Below are 18,823 nucleotides of genomic sequence, written 5' to 3'. Positions count from 1 at the left end.
CTAATGATTGCTCTGCCACTGCGGATTGTATACTACCATACTGACATCACGTCAAGCTCACAATTACGAGAGACAATTATACAGGTGCTCTAGGAGCATGATTGAGCAGTGTGACTTCTTCCGGCAGGCAGACAGTTCGTCGAATTCCAGTGCATGTGGTGATCAGGATTGGATAGTGTCACTGGAGGATGTTGTGGCACGAAACATACACAACCTGCATGCTAAAAACAATTTAATCATTCTAGTAAATGTAATTTTAATATTTCTTGACTTTTATCTTGCACTCTTGGTATTAACTGTTAAGTGAGTTGTGTATTTGAATTTTTTTACTGTTTTGGCCTGAATTTAAATTCTGTTACAAATAAATTTACTAAACTGAGTCAAAATGATCATTTTTCCAGAAATAACTGTTCCGCAGCTAATTTCGCACAATTACAACAAACAGATAACCCATTTTTCCACAATAATTTCCCCACATTATATTCTAGGGACTGGGTAGCTACAACTATCACAAAGAGGCCTGGTTTTTGGAGAATGTACTCATTTGCACCACCGTCAGCATGTGCTTGATTCTAAAGTTAGAATGCAGCGCTTCCGATGGGATCTGTTAGCGAGCCGTTCTCCTGCATAAAAAATTCGAGTTGGTCGTTCTCTGCCTCTTTTCCCCTCCGACTGCCCTCTTTTCTTTCAATTTCCAGGAAGAAAAAAAAAAACAAAATATCTCCAGCCTCACTCATGTCAACCTTCCCGTTTTAGTTAAACCACTCGTTTGTTTTGTTAGTTCTTTCATCACCGGATCCAGAGTCCAAATTTCACCTTTTTGAGTGGGAGAGAGAGAGAGAGAGAGAGAGAGAGATGGAAGGGCTTATCAAGGGCTTGGCGGAAGTGGCTCTAGGTTTTGTTGGAGGAGATCGCGAGGACATCCCAGAGCGCCAAGCGAACCAGGAAGGCGAAGAGCGATCTAGATCCACTTGGGCTGAGGTCTTTTAATCTTCCTCCTTAGTTTTCTTCTTCTTACTGGTTAAACTGATCATGGAGATGGGATCTAGGTGGTTTCCACCGGAAAGCACGAATATCACGAGCAGGAGCATGGAAGTAGCTATGGCCACCCTTCTAACGATCGCCGAGCAAGAAAGGTCTGACCTTTTTATTGAAATCTATGGGAATAAGCTTGTGCAAAGCTATACATGTTTTGTTTAATTATTAGCATTAAATATTATATTTGATTCCATGAACCAGGATGAGGAAGCTGAACAGGAAAGCAGTCCAGGGCATAGTACTTCTTGGGGTTCAAGAAAGGTTTTTACTTTTGATTTCCAAAGCCGAGATTTTTGTTGTATGATTCAATTCTGAATGCTGGGTTTTTTTTTTTCCTTTGGATGAGCCAGAAAAATGAGGATCTGGTTCATGAGGATGAGAAGAAGAAAGATGTGGATTGGGAAGTTGTTGGTCAGCGTTCTCACAACAAGAAGCGACACCCTTCAGTTCTGCATGAGGTTTCTATTCTTTCTCTTGATGTTCCGATATATGCTTTTTTATTTTTTCCATATAGCTCAAAATGAAAGATTAACAGTCACTAATATTAGTGGTAATTGGTTAGATGTTATGAGTTGTTAAGGATATGGATACCTTGCAGCCGTGTCATTTATTTTATTTACTAAGCAGAAGCGGTTCTCTTGATATTGCATTTTATAGCAGAGCTATGTATTTACTTGCTCTGTTGGCATTATTAAGAATGGAGAGTCAGAAGGATTTGATTGATTTAAAATATAAAATTTATATTGCAGTATCTGAGATTAATTGGCACAGACCCTCCACAGGTCTCACACTGAGTTTAAGACCTTGAGCTTTCTGTCAAAGATTATGTAAAAATGATTTTCCTATTAAGTTCATAGCTCATAATATTGGATTTCTGCTTTACAAAAATGTGAATTTTCCTTTGTTTTTTGCTTGGATTTCTGCTTCATTTGCAGGTTCCCAAGGAAAATTGGCAAATGTTCAAGCTGCCTCCTAGTGATCAAACCTACAATAATGCAGTACACTATGACGCTGACACTCAACCATCAAGAAGAGAGCTATCCAACTTGTCTGAAGCCTGTAATAAGCTATGGGAACTCGATTTAAACCGATTGATTCCCGGAAAGGATTACAAAATTGATTGTGGCGAGGGGAAAAGAGCTTACCAGAAGGGTGATATGGCATCAGGAAGCTTGTTCAAGTGGCTGGGTGATGACGTGCTTCGTCGTCCTACTTATGCTCGGTTCTGCTCTCTTTTGGATAACTACAATCCTCAAGAAGGATATAAAGAAGTCGTAACTCCCGAAGAGAGGCACGAACAGGCTGCATTTATTCAGGAGATAGGCAGGTCACCACTAATTAAATATCTCTATAATTATCTTGTTGGGAATGGTGTTGTATCTGGTAGTTTTGAAGAGTTCAAGGAAATCCTGACACATCTATGGTTTGATCTTTATTCGAGAGGCGGTGGATATGGTTCGTCTTCTGCTTTTGAACATGTTTTTGTTGGGGAAATCAAGGGTCGGGGAGAAAATGCCGTCTCGGGTTTTCACAACTGGATTCAGGTAATATTTTGATGGTAATATTGTTCTATGAAGTTTTACTAAAGTTAGTGCAGTTAACATAGTAATTTGAGAGGATCCATGTCCTTTACTTGGTGAAGGTGGACAAAATTAAATTGTGAGAAGTTAAACTTTTATAGTTTTGAACATTGATGCAAAGATTTTTATCTATTGAAGCACCAATCTCACCTTCTAAAACCGTATTCTTTCTCTAAATTTATATTCATTTTATGGTCGACCGTTAGAACTACTTAATGTTTGCCAAAGTTTAAATGGATTTGCTTTGGAACTTACCTATGCAGTTTTATCTGGAGGAAGCGAAAGGAAATGTTGACTACCAAGGTTATATTTTTTCCAGGAGTTACGGAGAGCATGTAAGCATTTTTAATTTTTACATGACAATCTAGGCAAAGTAACATTCATCATTTCAATATTATAAGAAGCGTTTAGAATAAAATTTGATTTATCTATGAAACCGGTTAATATGATGAGGCATGATTAATTGTCTAAAATAACGATGCAGTATTAAAAAGTAACCAACAATTTTGGTGTAAGCTACAGAATTTTCTATTTGCTGGGTAACTCATGGTGCTATTTGACAGCGTTGTTTCTTCAGCATACTTTTTTTGTGAAAATCCAACTTTCTTTGTCCTAGCGTTACTGCTTTGTTTTCTTATGCCCTCTTGTTAGTGGTTATCTGAAGAAGCTGTGGAATTTTGGGATGACTGAAATTGCTTAACCCCCAGACTACATTTGTTGTTATCTTGATGTGTTGAACTGCCTTATGTTATTCTCGGTAAAATTTTGGAAAATTTCTAGAACTTTCCTTGGTCTTCTATATTTATCCGTTCTTATAACTTTTAAAGAACACTTGGTGGGAAAGGTTTTATTTTATAAATGCTACATATTAATAAGAAAAACTAATACAAGGATTATTATAGTTGCCCACCTAGAACAATCTTCACCAAACTTTATAAATAGTTTGGAACTTTTATTTTAATTTGAATTTTGGTGTTAACATCCATTTTTAGTTCTGTTTATAAAGAATAGGCAAGTAAGAGTGTGAATCAAGCATTGCAATAATAACATTGTTGGTAAAATTAATCTATTAAATACAACTGATGTACTAAACGTGTAATGTTATGCATTTCATGTTCTGATAATCCGTCATAAATGCTTCATTTTGACTATGTTGTGTGCTAGAAAATACTCAACATTAGAAAAATCTTATGCCTTAACTTAGTATAATTTTCCATCACATAGATAAAGATGTAAGAGACAACTGGATTTTTTATGTCGAAATATCCTGAACAGGAGAAAAATCACGGGGCCTAATATAATAAAATTAATCCACCAGAAAATTGGTAGTTCAGATATTCACTCTTCTCCTAAATTAAGAAGTGGGAGATTATAAAATTATGTTGAAATTATAACTACCTTAAAATAACCCTATAAATACAAATATATAGGGGCAGTTGGGACTATAAGAACTATAATTGGGGGCTACCACAACCACAATTGACTACAAAAGCTGTATTTTGATGCTATAACTGGCATAGTTGGCTGCATAAGGCGTACTTAGAGGCTATAACAGCCATAGTTGGTTGGAGAAGTTATAGTTGGTGGCTATAACATTCTTAGTTGGCTGTAGAAGCCGTACTTGGTGGCTATAACAGCTGTAGTTGGCTTCAAAAATTGTTGGTAGTGGTCAACAACGACTGGTTATTGACGACGACCTCTCATGGTTGGCGATGATATCTGATGATCGGCGGTGGTCTTTAGTGATCAACAAAAAACTCTATTGGTTTGTTGTGATTTTGGTAACTGATGATAAGCATAAGGAATTCAAGATTTAAGCTTGAAGAATGAAGATCTATATATAATTTTTGAGAGAGCATTTTGATAAATTTGACCGATCTTCTAAAATACTCCATCAGATGATCCATTTTAATTTCTTTAATCATAGGCAGTTATTTCAACATCTAAGTTTTTTAGCGACCTCAAAATTCGATGACCTTGAACTCATTGGATTCCTCTTATCGAGTTCCTCAATTTGACTACATTAGACCAACTTTAGATATTACTTAATCTTCCAATTGATTTAAGCTTTAACAGTTAGTTTATTCTCATATTCTCATGACATCTTCAAGTAAAGAATGAGGGTTAATATATAATTTTTGAGAGAGCATTTTAATAAATTTGGCCAATCTTCCAAAATACACCATCAGATAATTCACATTAATTTCCTTAAACTTAGGTAGTTATTTCAACATTTAAGTATTTTAACGACCTCAAAATTAGATGATTTTGAGCTTAATGGATTTTTCTTATCGAATCGCTCGCTTTAACGATTAGTTTATTCTCATATTCTCACCACATCTTCAAGTAAAGAATGAGGGTTTATATTTAATTTTAGAGAGAGCATTTTAATAAATTTGGCCAATCTCCCAAAATACGCCATCAGATAATTCACATTAATTTCCTTAAACTTAGGTAGTTATTTCAACATTTAAGTATTTTAACGACCTCAAAATTAGATGATTTTGAGCTCAATGGCTTTTTCTTATCGAATCGCTCGATTTAACTATAGTCAGACCAAATTTAGATATTACTTAGTCTTCCAATTGATAAACTAAAACCTTTGACTGCATTTTAAGTGTTTGATCTGGGCTCATTGTGGTTCAAATTGGATCACTTTTAATATTATTGGGTTCGCTTTTCCGAGAAACTCAGTTAGACTATAAACTTGTTAAAATTGGTTCGTAGCTAATCTTGAATTTAAATTTACCATATTCTAGCTCAAAATGCATTGACATTCGCGTTTGATGATTAAAAATTTGTTGATGACACTTCAATTGTACCGAAAAGGAGAAAATTTAAAAAAATCAGACAAATATAAAAAATTTCAATTTTTTGCACTATTTGCAGACACATGCTGGCATGCGGTAGCTAGTAGTGCAATTTGTATGCATGCACTCCTCTTGTGCTTGTGTGCACCCATTGGATTCATTTATTGTGTGTGCGAGAGCTGCCTTGTTTGTCCGCGCATCAAGCTCTTCTACTCGTGCTATTGGCGAGCAGCCACACTCATCGTCGTTGTCGCTAGAGACAACGGTCCAACTCATTTTTGGCATCTTTAGGTCTTCGATATCATTTTTCAGCATTCTCATCTCAAATTTAGCACTTTTAATGAATATTTAGAAGATTTACTTGGTTCGTGACCCCAAGAGAATCTAGTCGCTGATGCCCTCTTTAATATTACTATTTTACGTCACTTATTTTTCTAGTAACTTGAAAAATATTTTTAATTTTCTTGGCATCGACAACTGAAATAGGGGGCAACCGATATATTTTAAAAAAATTATCTTGATCAGACACGAATCTCAATGCACATTGGGGCCATAAGCTCCGAATATTGAATTAAGAATTATTTAAACTTCAATTTGAATAAATTTGTGGTTAGATGTAACAAATGATATTAAATCCAATTTGATGCCAAGTGAGCCCAGATCATGAACTTAAAGCGTTATAATCGGCTTTAGGACATTTTGAGGGGACTAAATAATCTTCAAATCTGACATATTTATAGTCAAATCTAACAACTCGATGAGGTGAATCAAATGAGCGGAAGATCGTTTAATTATGACATTATTAAGATATTCAAATACTCATAAAGTATTATCTGGTCATGAGAATTAATCCGAGTCTTTCGATGGAATGGACTAGATTCAAGCTTTATTTACAAAGGATTATACCTTCAAAATCTATAGATAGACCTCAATTCTCTTCATGAAAAGGGGGCTAGATCGAGATCTCAAAATTAAAGAAAGCTCCAAGCTCTTAAGGATTCTCGAGCTCCACTATTGTCGGATCACCGCCACCAGGCCACTGTCATGTTGAACCACCGCTGTCGGACGACTATTGCGGACCACTGTTGTTGTGCCAGACCATCGTTGTCAGGTCATTGACCATTTTTTCGACTGCTTGATCATGATTGCTCCGCTCGTGCCTGGCCATCAACACTTTTATCAGACCAACACCATCGACATTATCAGACCATCACAACTATCATTGGACCCCTCATTGGTGTCTAGCTAACGTTGCAGTACACCGCTTTCGTTATTATCTCCGCCTGTTGTCGCACCAAACCACTTTCATAGGGTCGTCGTTGCCATCAGACCACCATTAACATGTCAAAACTGGTCCGCCGCCATGAAAACATTGTTGTCTAGCTAACATCGTTAGATTGTCATCATTTAGCCACCACTGCTGCCATCATGGTACATCATTTTTGTCGAACCATTGTCTTCTAACCAACGACGTTGCTATTGCCACCATTGCCTAACCATCAACGTCATCAAACGATTATTGCCTAGTTGACATCATCAGATTGTTGTCATTTGACCACCACTTTCATAACCGCCATACATCATTGTCGTCGGACCACCATCACCTCGCTAACGACGCTGCTCTTGCCACCATGGTGTGACTGCAACTGCCATCAAAACACTGTCGCCCAACCAACACTGGTGCATAGCCGTTTTCATTGGACCACATTTGTTGTGCTTCCTTTGCCACCACAGGCATAGTTTCCAGACCATTGCTGCCATCTTCAGATCACCATCTCTCTGCCTCTGTTGTTGCTAGACCACCATCGCTTGTTTTTTATCAGACCATAGTCTTATTGCTAAAGCCGGTGCTGCCACTATTGTCGCTTGGACGTTGTCACCACCACCATTTCTTGGCCTCTGTTGCTGCCACCGTTACTTGGCCTCCATCATTGCTTCGCTGCTGCCGCAACTGCAGTCGATCCAACATCAGTCATTTTCATCGTTTGACTTTTGTCGTTGAACCAACACCTTTGGATCACTGTAATCTGTCTATCACTACAACTGCCATCAGACCATTATTATTTAGTTACCATCACTGTTGGTGACGCTGAATTCAGATCTTTACCACATAGCCCTGTCATCTCTCTTACATCGTCCCAGTCAGATCGTTGTTAGTTCCCCAATATTTTTTATAACTTCCTTAGTGAAAATTAAGTCGATTTCTCTCACTAATATTAATTTCTATTGTTCATGGGCAAGCAAAATTTTACAATGTACATTTGAATGGTTGAAACTTTCAACTGGGCTAAGCCCCATATTTTATTCTCTTCCAAATTTTTCATGTAAAAACTCGCGTCTCTTCTATTAGCACTTTTATTATATTTTAGTATAATGCTAAAATGCTAATATATCTCTATCGTCGTGAATTCTCCGACACAATGTATTTCATTTTCATACACTTTGCTGGTAAAAGAGATTCTTACACGTATTAGTACAATAAAAGCTATTCACAACAACATGACAACAAGCCTTTATCCCGCTAATTTGGGTTGGCTACAAGAGATTTTTTTTTTTTTTTTTTCATTGTGCCCTATTGAGTGTCATATTTTCATTTTATTCTAATGAATTAAGATAATTTTTTATACAATATGTCCATATCTTTTTAGGTCTACATATGCCTTTCTTAGCATAATTCGAATCTAAAATATCTACTTTCCTAAATGGATCGACAAATGGTTGTCATTTAATATTACCAAATCATCTAAGAAGACTTCCTCTAATCTTGTCTGCCACTGGAACTGAATTAACCATTTCACAGATACATTCTTTTCGCATTGTCTCTAAGTGTCAAGCCACTCATCCACCTAAGCATTCTCATCTCAGTAACACTTAAATTAGTTTTATGTTTTTCTTTTAAAGACCAACATTCTGCACTATAAAGAATTTTACTTGTCTCACCATCATCTTATAAAATTTCACTTTTAAGTCTAAAGAGTACTTTTCTATCACACATGATGTTTGATGCATTCCTCCATTTCAACAAACCAACTTGAATTCTACTAATAACATCCCAATCCATACCACCATTACTTTGAACAATAGACTCAAGATATCTAAACGTTCACACCCTTTAATGATTTGATAACCCATTTTTTCAACTCTACGACTAGATATACTACTATTAAAATTACATTCCATGTATTCAGTTTTAGATCTACTCAAACGAAGGCCTTTAGACTCTAATTTAGACCTCTATAATTCAAGTTTTTCCTAAACTCTTTCTCTAGTTTTATCCACAAGAAGGATATCATCAACAAAAAACATACATCAAGGTACATTCTCTTAAATGTTTAGAATGAGCATCCATAACTAAAATAAAAAGATATGAGCTTAAAGCAATCTGTGATGTAATCCAAATGAAATAGGAAAATACTTGGTCAATCCTCATTTTGCTCGAACACAATAACAACTCTAGTGTACATATCTTTAATTACTTAAATATAAGTCATATCAACACATTTCTTTTCTAGAATTCTCCAAGAACTTCTCTTGGAACCTTATCATAAGCTTTTTGTAAATCAATAAAAATCAGGTTTAGATCCTTCTTACTCTCTTTATACGTCTCTATCAAACCTCTCAATAAATGTATAGCTTCCATAGTAGACTTGCCCGACATAAATCCAAACTGATCATGAGAAACCATTGTATCAGGTCTTAACCTATGCTCAATTACTTTGTCCCATAATTTTATTGTATGACACATTAACTTAATTCCTCTATGATTTGCACACCTTTACACATCCACTTTATTTTTAAAAATGGGGACCTAAATACACTTTCTACACTGTTCGGGCATCTTTTTAATTTTTAAAATAGTATTAAAAACCTTAGTAAGCCAAGAAACTCTCATATCTCATAAATATTTCCACACTTCAATTGAAATATCATCAAGTCCTATTGATTTTCCACACTAGGTTTTTTTAAAGCCTCATCAACTTTCTTTTTACTAATACTACGATAAAAAAAAAAAGTTTTTTTATTATTAACGATATTAAGATCACTGAGATCGAATTTATTTTTCAGAAATTTCTGTGAAAAGTTTTTCAAAATAATTCACCCACCTATGTTGAGTATTTTCCTCTAAGCAAATTACTTTTATTTTTAATACAATTTTTTTGAATTAAATCTTTCTTTTTCTTTTCTTTTTGTTTGGTTAGTTTATACGTATATTTTTCTCTCTCTTTAGGATCTAATATTATATAAAGATCACTAAAAACAAAATTTTTAGCATGTCATTCTTGTAGACTCTCTATGAACAACCTATATTTTTTCTAGTTCTCTAAGCTTTTACATTAAAACTATTTTTCTATAAAAAAGTTTTTATATTTTATCTTTTCTTCCACATTATTATTCCACCAATTATTTTTATTTATAAAAACATTTCTTTTTGATTCTCCAAGTACATCTTTTGTCAGTTTTTTAATAATGTTTTTTATTTTATCCCGCATAGAATTAACTTCTTCATGAATATCCCAAATCTTGACATTTTGAAGTTTATTCATAAGAATACTTTATTTACCTTTTAGGTATCTCAATCTAATTATATGACAATGTTTCATCTTATATTTTTTTTATCCAACTCATCGTCTTAAAATTTAGAACTAATAATCAATGTTGAATACTTAAATTTTCACGTGAAATATTCTTATAATCTTTACATTATTTATGAACTCATTTCCTCTTGAGAAAATATTCAATTTGTGTTTTATTAGATCCATTCTTATTAGTTATGATATGTTCGATCTCTTTTTTTAAATGAAGTATTAACAATAATAAAATCATAAGCTAAAGCAAAATCTAAAATCTTTCTACTTTCCTCTTTAATCACTCAAAAATCATAGCCACCATGAATATTTCTAAAATTTCTATCACTCTACTAACATGTCCATTTAAATCTCCTTTAATAAATTTTTTATCTTCAAGAAATATCATTTGTATTAATTCTTCTAGGTCATTCTAATTTTTTTTATAACTTATATCTAAATTTACTTGAAAAGAACCAACACTTATAATATTAAAAATTTCAGTATCAACAATAATCTTTATGACTATAATTCTATCCCCAATTCTATTAATTTTTATAAAATTATCTTTCAAACATTTATCTATAATTACACTAACATCGTTTTTAGTGTGACTCCTATCTGACTGCCAAAGTTTAAAACCTAAGTTATCAATTTCTTTAGTATTTGCTCCAGCAAATTTAGTTTCTTGAGTGCATAAAATATTTCTCTCTATGAATCATAATATCTACTAATTTCATTAATTTATCTTTGAGAGCACCTATATTCCAATATTTTATTCTAATATTAGTTTTATTCTTTGTCCGCATTCGTCCATATTGTGAGAACTTTTGCTTATTTGACGTTATACCCTGGTGTTGGTATAGCGGCCTTTGCATACTTTTCATTGTATTCAGGTCATACAACACATTGCTTCTAGTGTAAATGAGTTGGTTGTCGACTACCTAACACAACCCTTCACTTTTCACATCCGGGGCTTGAGACCCGACAATGACAGTGTTAAAAACAGAAGCTATTCAAAGGAAATAAAAAATCTTTTTATTAGATAAAATGGAAGGTAAGTAAAAGTTTGGCCCTCCAAAAAAATTTCAATTATTTTTTGCCGCTCGCCAATTTTTTTCCTTCTATTTCACCGTTTAAAAAAAAAAAAAAAGAGTTAATTGAGGGTTATGCTGAAAGTATTTATTTTATGTCCCCAATTTAATTTATGTAGCATTTTTCTTGGAGTTGGGCTTCGGGGTGTAAAAGCGTTGGCCCGAAAAGAGTTGGCCCGATCTTGAATGATGCTCAACTTAAGCTAGGCTTATTTGTCAAAATACATGCTTGTGCTTGAGTCGAGCTCAAATGATGAGCTTGAGCTTGAGCTCGGCTTGCAGTATTAAATTCAAGCTTGCAAACTTGAATGAACTTGAATGAACTTGCTACGTGAGCTCATTGGAGAAGCCATCAAAGTGATTGATGGCGGGAGAGAAGTGACCTGACTACCCACTAGAAGACACTGACGTGATTGAAATCCAGCTAGTTGAGTTGGCTGGCGCACAAGCTCGAGCTCAAGTTTATGGCTCGATAAGCTCCACTCTTGAGCTTGTTAACAAAGGCAAGCTAGACCAGAGAAGTGACCTTTCAACTCACTAAACTGGCCCTCTGTATTCATTCTGATGTGGTGAAGAGGTCCACATTGCTGCAAACAAAACCAAAGAATCCTCTCCGAAGCTATCCATCTTTTAATTTTTATAATTTAAACAACTTATCCATCTACTTATATTTCTGCTTTCTTATATTCAAAATTTGATATCTATCTAAAATATTTTTCACTTTTTTTATGAAAAATGCAGCCAGACTCAGAAACTCAGCTGCTAACCATTCAATTCGAGTGGAATGGGGTCCTGAAGTCTGTATCCAGCACTCTGGTTGGTGTTAGTCCGGAGTTTGAAGTGGCTCTCTACACTCTTTGCTTCTTTGTTGGCAGAGAAGACAACCACGTTCGTTTGGGTCCTTACTCTGTCAACATTAAATGCTATCATTTAGGCCGGGACAAGATTGGCTCTGCCTTTCCAATAGCTGAATGTTGAATCTGAGCTCTGCCAAGATTGAGTCATATCTTTGTTGAGGTTTTTTGTTTGTTGTTGTTATGTATTATTTGCTGTGATAATTATCTGACTGTTTTTTATTGAGTGAAGCATAGTAATTCAAAGTCCATGTTACGGTGCACATGAAATCTATTCCTATTTCATGATTTGTTCCTTCTTTTGCGTAGTAAAATTTAGCATGCTGGAAGTTTAAATTCTTCAATACAAATGTCAGATTGAGGTTACTTCTGTTATATTCTGCTATTAATTAAAAAAGGGAAATTTACAAACTGACACACAATTCTCATGGATTTACGTATTTAACCTCTAAAATTTGATATTTACGTTGGTAATACCTATGCATAAAAAAAGTTGCATTTGACTTTTAAGAAGTATATTTTTGCATGAAGTTAACAATTCAAGTGTTATGAATGTAATACTAAAATTTAAGTGATAGATATATGTAAATATATAAGAATATGCCCGCTTTGATGACATTTTTGAGAGATTCAAAGAGTAATTAGTAAAAGCTTCATTTTCCTTATCTCCAATTCTAGCTTCACCTTTTTACCGCAAAGTTGAAGAACTTCAAGATTCATCTAGACTCATCATGGCAGCCTCATTGTTAGAAAAATTATTGGCCTAGCTTGAATAAGGGAGATTAAAGGCCCGTTTAGGGCAGCTTATTTGGTGCGGCGGCGTTTTGAAAACGCACCTGGTCTGTTTGGGTATACTGCGTTTTAGCAGCTTATGCATTTTGAAAATGCTGAAAACAGCGTTTTCACACCGCACCTATCTAGGTGCCTATCTAGGTGCGGTGATAGCCGGTGATAGCTTTCTGACAGCGGTATGACTTTTTCAAATAAATAAAAATTTGTAATAGTCACCGCACCTAGCTTATCTGGTGTTTACTCTTAATCAATTTATCAGTGTATTATGCAATAAGCTGCAGCTGCCTCAAACAGACCCTAAATTTAAAATAATATTTCTAGAAGAAAGTTGAGTATTAAGAGATCTTTTATGACAATGACCTAAATTAAGAGGATTTCAAATCTAAATAATTCATTCTAATCGGATTGTCAGCTGAGCAAAAATTAATACCTTTTGTTATCTTGCTTTGTTTGGTATTTCTAAATATATTAACATAAAAACTAAATCTACATTCAATTATCTAGAAGGTGATTCATTTGATCAAGTCATTTTTTTTTTATATTTAAGTGTTTTAACAACATAGAGTTAAATGATCTTGAGCTCATTGGATTTCTCTGGTCAAGCTACTCCATTTGATTGTAAGAATGCCAAATTTGAAGATTATTTGAAATTCCTACTAAAACATCAAAAAAATTGATTATACTTTAAAAATGTTTGATTTGGGCTTATTTAGACTCGAATTGAATTACTTTCAGTGTCATTAAACTTGTAATTTTAAGATAATCGGTTTAAGTGTAATTTTATTGAAATCGGAGTTTAGATGATCCTGAATTTGAACTTGAGACCCCTTGCCCAAAATGCGTTGAGATTTGTGTTTGGTTATATAAAGTTTTAAGGAACATATCAAAAATAAAATTAATAATTTGGGATTTATTCTGATAAAATTTTAAACGAAAGATCCTCGTTTAAGTTTTTTAAGATTATAAATGCATGCAACCTAATTAAAAAAATTATTTAAGAAAAGGAGCGGCATTTACGTACATGCCACCGAATTTGGATGTATTTACATTTTAGCACCCAAACTTAGCTTTTTACATTTATAACACCCAAATCTTTCGTATCACCTCAAAACTCCATCATTTTATCTCTTAAAAAGTGCAGTATACTTTTTTATTCATAAATAAGATGTCGAATATGTAAAAATTGAAATTTAGTGTTAGATATGTAAATACATAAGAATTAATTAATTACATCAAAATCAAAATAATAAGTGATTCATTAATTACATCAAAATGTGACTTATCATTTTAAGGACCTCTAAGAGAAACTTGCAATAGATAAAATAAGTGCAGAAGAGAAAATTATACGCTCGGATGTTCGGACGACGCATGTAATATTTTATAAGGCCATTGCGAGCGTCACAAGACTAAAACTAGGGCCACAATTGCAATATATTATTTTAGATTTGTTAACAATATATTAGCGCTAAGTTTCATTCTTTTATAACATTCATATACACATCTTTTACACAAATGCGTCTATGTTTCGCTCTTTGTGAAGTCATTAGCTCTGCATCTTATTGTTTTCTTTTCTTTGAAAACTAGCTCTTACTTCATAGATATGTTGCCTAACTCATTCTTTGCTCAGTAAGAAAATAACTTATGATGGTCTATATTCTATATTGCTCAATATTATTTTAACCATGAATATGAATGAACCATTCAATCAGCTACTTCAGAGAATACAATATTTTTAAAAATATTAATGGATTAATTGTTTTACAATTTTAAGTTTAATGGGGCAATGAAGATAACAGGGAAGGAGAAAGGGGGAAGCAAATGGAGCTAGTTACGAGGGTCGGAAGAACGGGAAGAAGGCGGTATCGTTCGACCGTCGATAAGGCTACGGGCTAACTAGATGGAGGCTTCATTCGGTGCCTAAGATGAAAGAGGTTTTTTGGGTTTGGGTGCCAAGGAGAACAAAATAGAGCATATTGGGGGCGAGCTGACTGGCGCTTAGGCGCTAGGCTTTGGGTGCCAAGGCGCTCCACCCAAGCGTCTTGACGCAAGCTTACTGGTGCTAAGGCACCAATACCTACCTAAGAAAACTGAGAGGTTGGCGACTAGGCGTCAGCCCTGTCCAGTTTCTGGGTATCTTTCTGTAGTTATCTCAACACGACTTGGAGAGTTATGTGGTGGATTAAAGCAATTTGAGAGAGCACTTAAGAGCATTCTGAAGGCTTGGGAAGTAAAGGAAGGCAGAAGAGTCATAGTGTAAAGTTAGGGTTTTGTATTTTCCACTTTCTTAGAGTGATTGGGGAGGAATTGGAGAGAATATATACTCAACATTGGAGGGAGCATTTGGAAACCTTTTGACAATGAATTTTCATCTCTTTTCTCAGAAAAAAAAAGCTAAGCATTATGTTCTATATTATATTGTACTTCTTGTAAACACAATTCTAGTGGATTTACTTTGTTATAAGATGGTGATTTGTGGTGTTCTCTTCATGCACTGTGAGTAAATTATTCTTACCTTTCTCTTGTGATGAATAATTTGAATGTGTGGGATGTTAGAATACTATAGAATTGATCTTTAACTTGTGATGAGTATTCTTCAAAATTTAATTTACTTTTCATATTGGCCATATGAATTGTTAAAATTTAACCATTATGACTCGGGGAAGAGCGATGAGAAACGATTAGAGTATTCACGTTGAATTATATGTTATGAAGCAAAAGTAAAATATAGGTAGATGCAAATAGATAGGGAAATAGTATTTGATGGGTTTAAATTGGGGTTTAAGGAATCAAATACAGTTTAACCAAACTACTTTATGAACTCGGGAGAGGGTAAAGTAGATAATTGCTCCTATTTGTCACTAGCCACATTTGCAATTTGAAGTATCGATTCCTACATAATCACTTATATTATCACAAGAGAGGGATCCCTTTTATAACTTGATAATCATCAATCCAATTAAGTTAGTTAGGTTTTAACATTAGAATTAATTGAAGTAGTTGGTAGAACTTTAACCTAATTATATTTGCAAACTAAGACCTAAAAGTAGTATACAAGAATTTTCTTAAAGGATTCATTACTCGTGCTTTTTGGGATTGACAATCCAGACTCAATAGAGTCATATATTACTGAAATGATATGTATACTTGCATGAGAAACCCCAGTGTGCAAGAACACCTAATTTTAAGAACTAAATCAAGTTGCTAGGGAGCAGATCCAGTTTCTGGTGTATTACCAAGATTTACATTATTGTGATAATAGTTGGGGTTGTATCAAGCTCCGTGAGGGTGTATAATAATTTTCTTCGGCCCTTGAGATGATTCGCCACCCGACAACGATAAGCTTCCTGAGGGGTGATGGGTGAATCATTTTGGGGGTCATTCAACGACGAATCGATTATAGTGGATGGCGCCAAAGATTTTAGAACCGAGCCCAAAGAGTGCCTGACAGGGAGTGTCACTAGCAATTCATGCACTCATGATTTATTTGATTTATAAATTTCCTGATCCTTATCACAACTGCCATTATGAAGGAGCAAGAAAATTGAGGAACTTAACAAACATACTTAACAATGGTTTGCATAGATCTTGAGATAATCTAACAGTCGGGATTAGGGGACTAGAATGTCTTTGGCTTCTCTCTTTAATATAAGAATAAAAATGTAATTTTTATATTTAGGATTTCTTATCTTTTATAAATAAGAGGGTTATGACAAGTATTTAGAGGTTTTTTGGGTTCCCCCACTTGTAATCTCTATTTTTGTGGAATAAGATGAGTCTGAGAGCCTGTGAACACTCTATTCGCCTTGACTGGGCAAGTCCTCCTCTTTGCCTTCTCTCTCTCTTTATTTTTCCATCAATCTTCATTCCTTGGCCCCAACACTCTATCTCTTGGGTGCGGTTTACCATACAGGCTTGTATTCAACGCCACTATTACCTACTTTTAAAAAGTTGAATACATATTCTCATTAATAATTTTATCACACTAAAATGTTAAAAGTGTAAATGTGAAAGTTTAGATATTAAATATATTAATATAAAAGAACTGTGTGGAATTTTAAAAGGATTAATACTCATAATTAGTTGACGTGGTATTTCTTAAACTCGATTTAGCTAATTATAATTAATTAATCCTTAATCTTAGTTTTTGCTAGATAAGTATAAATAGTCTTATCTCTGGTATATATATATATACCTCCGTATTGAGCTGCAGACTTAAGCGAAATAATTCTAAAACTCTAATTGCTTTTCCTCTCTCGATTACATTTTCTTCCTCTTCTTTCTTCTTGATTCTTTTGCCTATAATTTCTTCAATTAATTCTAAGAGCTACTTCATGTCATGGTATCAAAGCAATTTGCCTCACGACCTTCTTTCATTTCTCATTTCGTAGCTTAATTGCGTCGCTTTAGGATTTTTTATGCCTTTCAATTTCAGTTTGCTATCCAAGATTGGTTGTCACTCACATTCCTGACAGTTGTTGATTATTCCAAGGTCTTCTTTCCATGGATGACACCAGCAGTTCACAAACTAACGAAGGATTAGCGACACTTTAAATCACTAAAACTCCCATTCCATCATCTTTAAAATGTCTGATAATAAATCTCAAATCAATGGTAACAACACCACTTTTTGCTGATAATTATCAAGTGTGGCAATCTCATATCCTCAAAACCACCAAGGAAAATGGGTTCTTGTGTTTTCTTGATGGCAATTTACCCATTCCCTCCTCAGTTGTTATATCTGCATCAAGTCTGACTTCAGTTAATTCTACTTATTTTATGTAACTTATGATTGATCAATGTTTAGCTTCTGCCTTGTATTCCACCATCTTGTTATTCATCTTCCTTTATGTTCTGAATTTAGAGAGTTGTCACGAAATCTGGAGCACGCTAGAAAAGCAGTTTTAGGCTTCTAGTAGATCTCAAGTAATCCAATTGAATAATGAATTGCACAATGTGTCGATGCAAATTCTCATATTGAGATAATATTTGATGCACATTAAAGTCATCGCTGACAATATTTATGCAGTTGAGTCCAAAGTGGGTTCGAGAGATATTATTCTTTATATCCTAAAAGGTCTACCTCCATCGTATTAAGCTTTTAAAATTGTGATGCACACTCAACTAGCTCCCATAAGTCTTGTGAATCTTTATATCTTTCTCATCGGCAAGGAAATCAATCTCTCTGCTGAATTCAGGCTAGAAACTATGGAACCTTATCCTCAAATAGCTCTTTACACATACAAAGGGAAAGGTAAATGTTTTAGAAGGGCAACACAAATAATTCATCATCGAAAGAAACTTCATAATCTGTCAGATATGCAATAAGCAGGATCATAGTGTTTCTACTTGTTGGCATCACTTCAATGCAAATTACTAACCAAAAAAAGTCAATGTTTTGGCTGGCACTAACTCTCCAAAGGATTATGTTACCTCCACCACTCCATTTGTCAAATCTGATTGGTATCTTGATATCGGAGCTACGTCTCATTTGACTGCTTATCTCAACCAACTGCATCTTCCTAAAACTTTTCAAGGTAATGACAGTGTGATGGTCCGCAATGGTAACACAGTTCCTATCCAACATTCTGACAGTGGCATTCTCTCTACTCCCAATTGTAAGCTAAGTTTTTCTAAACTATTTCATACTCTCTACTGACAAGGTTCTCATTGTACTCCAACTATGTCAAATCAAGGATATAGTTACTTGTACTATTTGTTGTTGACTTTATTAGTTACACATGGTTTTATCTGATGAGAAGTAAATTTGAAGTCATTTATCACTTTATTAAATTCAAATAAAAAAGTGGAATTTCAGTTTAATCAAAAAATAAAAGTAATTCAGACTGATAAAGGAGGGGAATACACTAGTCAACAGTTCAAGAATTTATTCACTACATATGACATTATCAATGAAACTAGTTGTCCTTATATGTCTCAACAAATTTGGACTGCCTAAAGGAAAAATCAACACATTTTGGAAACCACAAGAGCTCTTATGGCTGATTCCAATATTCCTTTGTCACTTTGGCTAGAAACGGTCCTCACGGCAGTCTATCTGATGATAGGCTACCGTCCAATGTTACAGCTAAC

General features: G+C 34.4%; 1 protein-coding gene across 1 annotated transcript; it reads left to right on the top strand.

The window, feature by feature from the left end:
* The first annotated feature begins 518 nt into the window (after window positions 1-518).
* LOC110020667 (poly(U)-specific endoribonuclease-B-like) lies at window positions 519-12,204 on the top strand. The gene is made up of 7 exons (XM_020718845.1): window positions 519-981; window positions 1,050-1,136; window positions 1,240-1,299; window positions 1,389-1,496; window positions 1,974-2,582; window positions 2,882-2,953; window positions 11,829-12,204. Exons 1-7 carry the CDS (start codon window positions 856-858, stop codon window positions 12,063-12,065), a joined length of 1,299 nt encoding a protein of 432 aa, XP_020574504.1. The 5' UTR covers window positions 519-855; the 3' UTR covers window positions 12,066-12,204.
* Window positions 12,205-18,823: the final 6,619 nt, after the last annotated feature.

Source organism: Phalaenopsis equestris, unplaced genomic scaffold, assembly GCF_001263595.1.
Source record: "Phalaenopsis equestris unplaced genomic scaffold, ASM126359v1 Scaffold000107, whole genome shotgun sequence".
Lineage (NCBI taxonomy): Eukaryota > Viridiplantae > Streptophyta > Magnoliopsida > Asparagales > Orchidaceae > Phalaenopsis > Phalaenopsis equestris.
The sequence above is the reverse complement of the archived record's forward strand: the minus strand, read 5'-3'. Positions and strand labels throughout refer to the sequence as shown.

Bases quoted from the DNA above. Each gene is read 5' to 3' on its own strand.
- LOC110020667 (XM_020718845.1), top strand. From the start codon at position 856: ATGGAAGGGCTTATCAAGGGCTTGGCGGAAGTGGCTCTAGGTTTTGTT. The intron at 1,137-1,239 runs GTCTGACCTTTT...TCCATGAACCAG, and splicing joins ACGATCGCCGAGCAAGAAAG to GATGAGGAAGCTGAACAGGA. The intron at 1,497-1,973 runs GTTTCTATTCTT...CTTCATTTGCAG, and splicing joins ACCCTTCAGTTCTGCATGAG to GTTCCCAAGGAAAATTGGCA.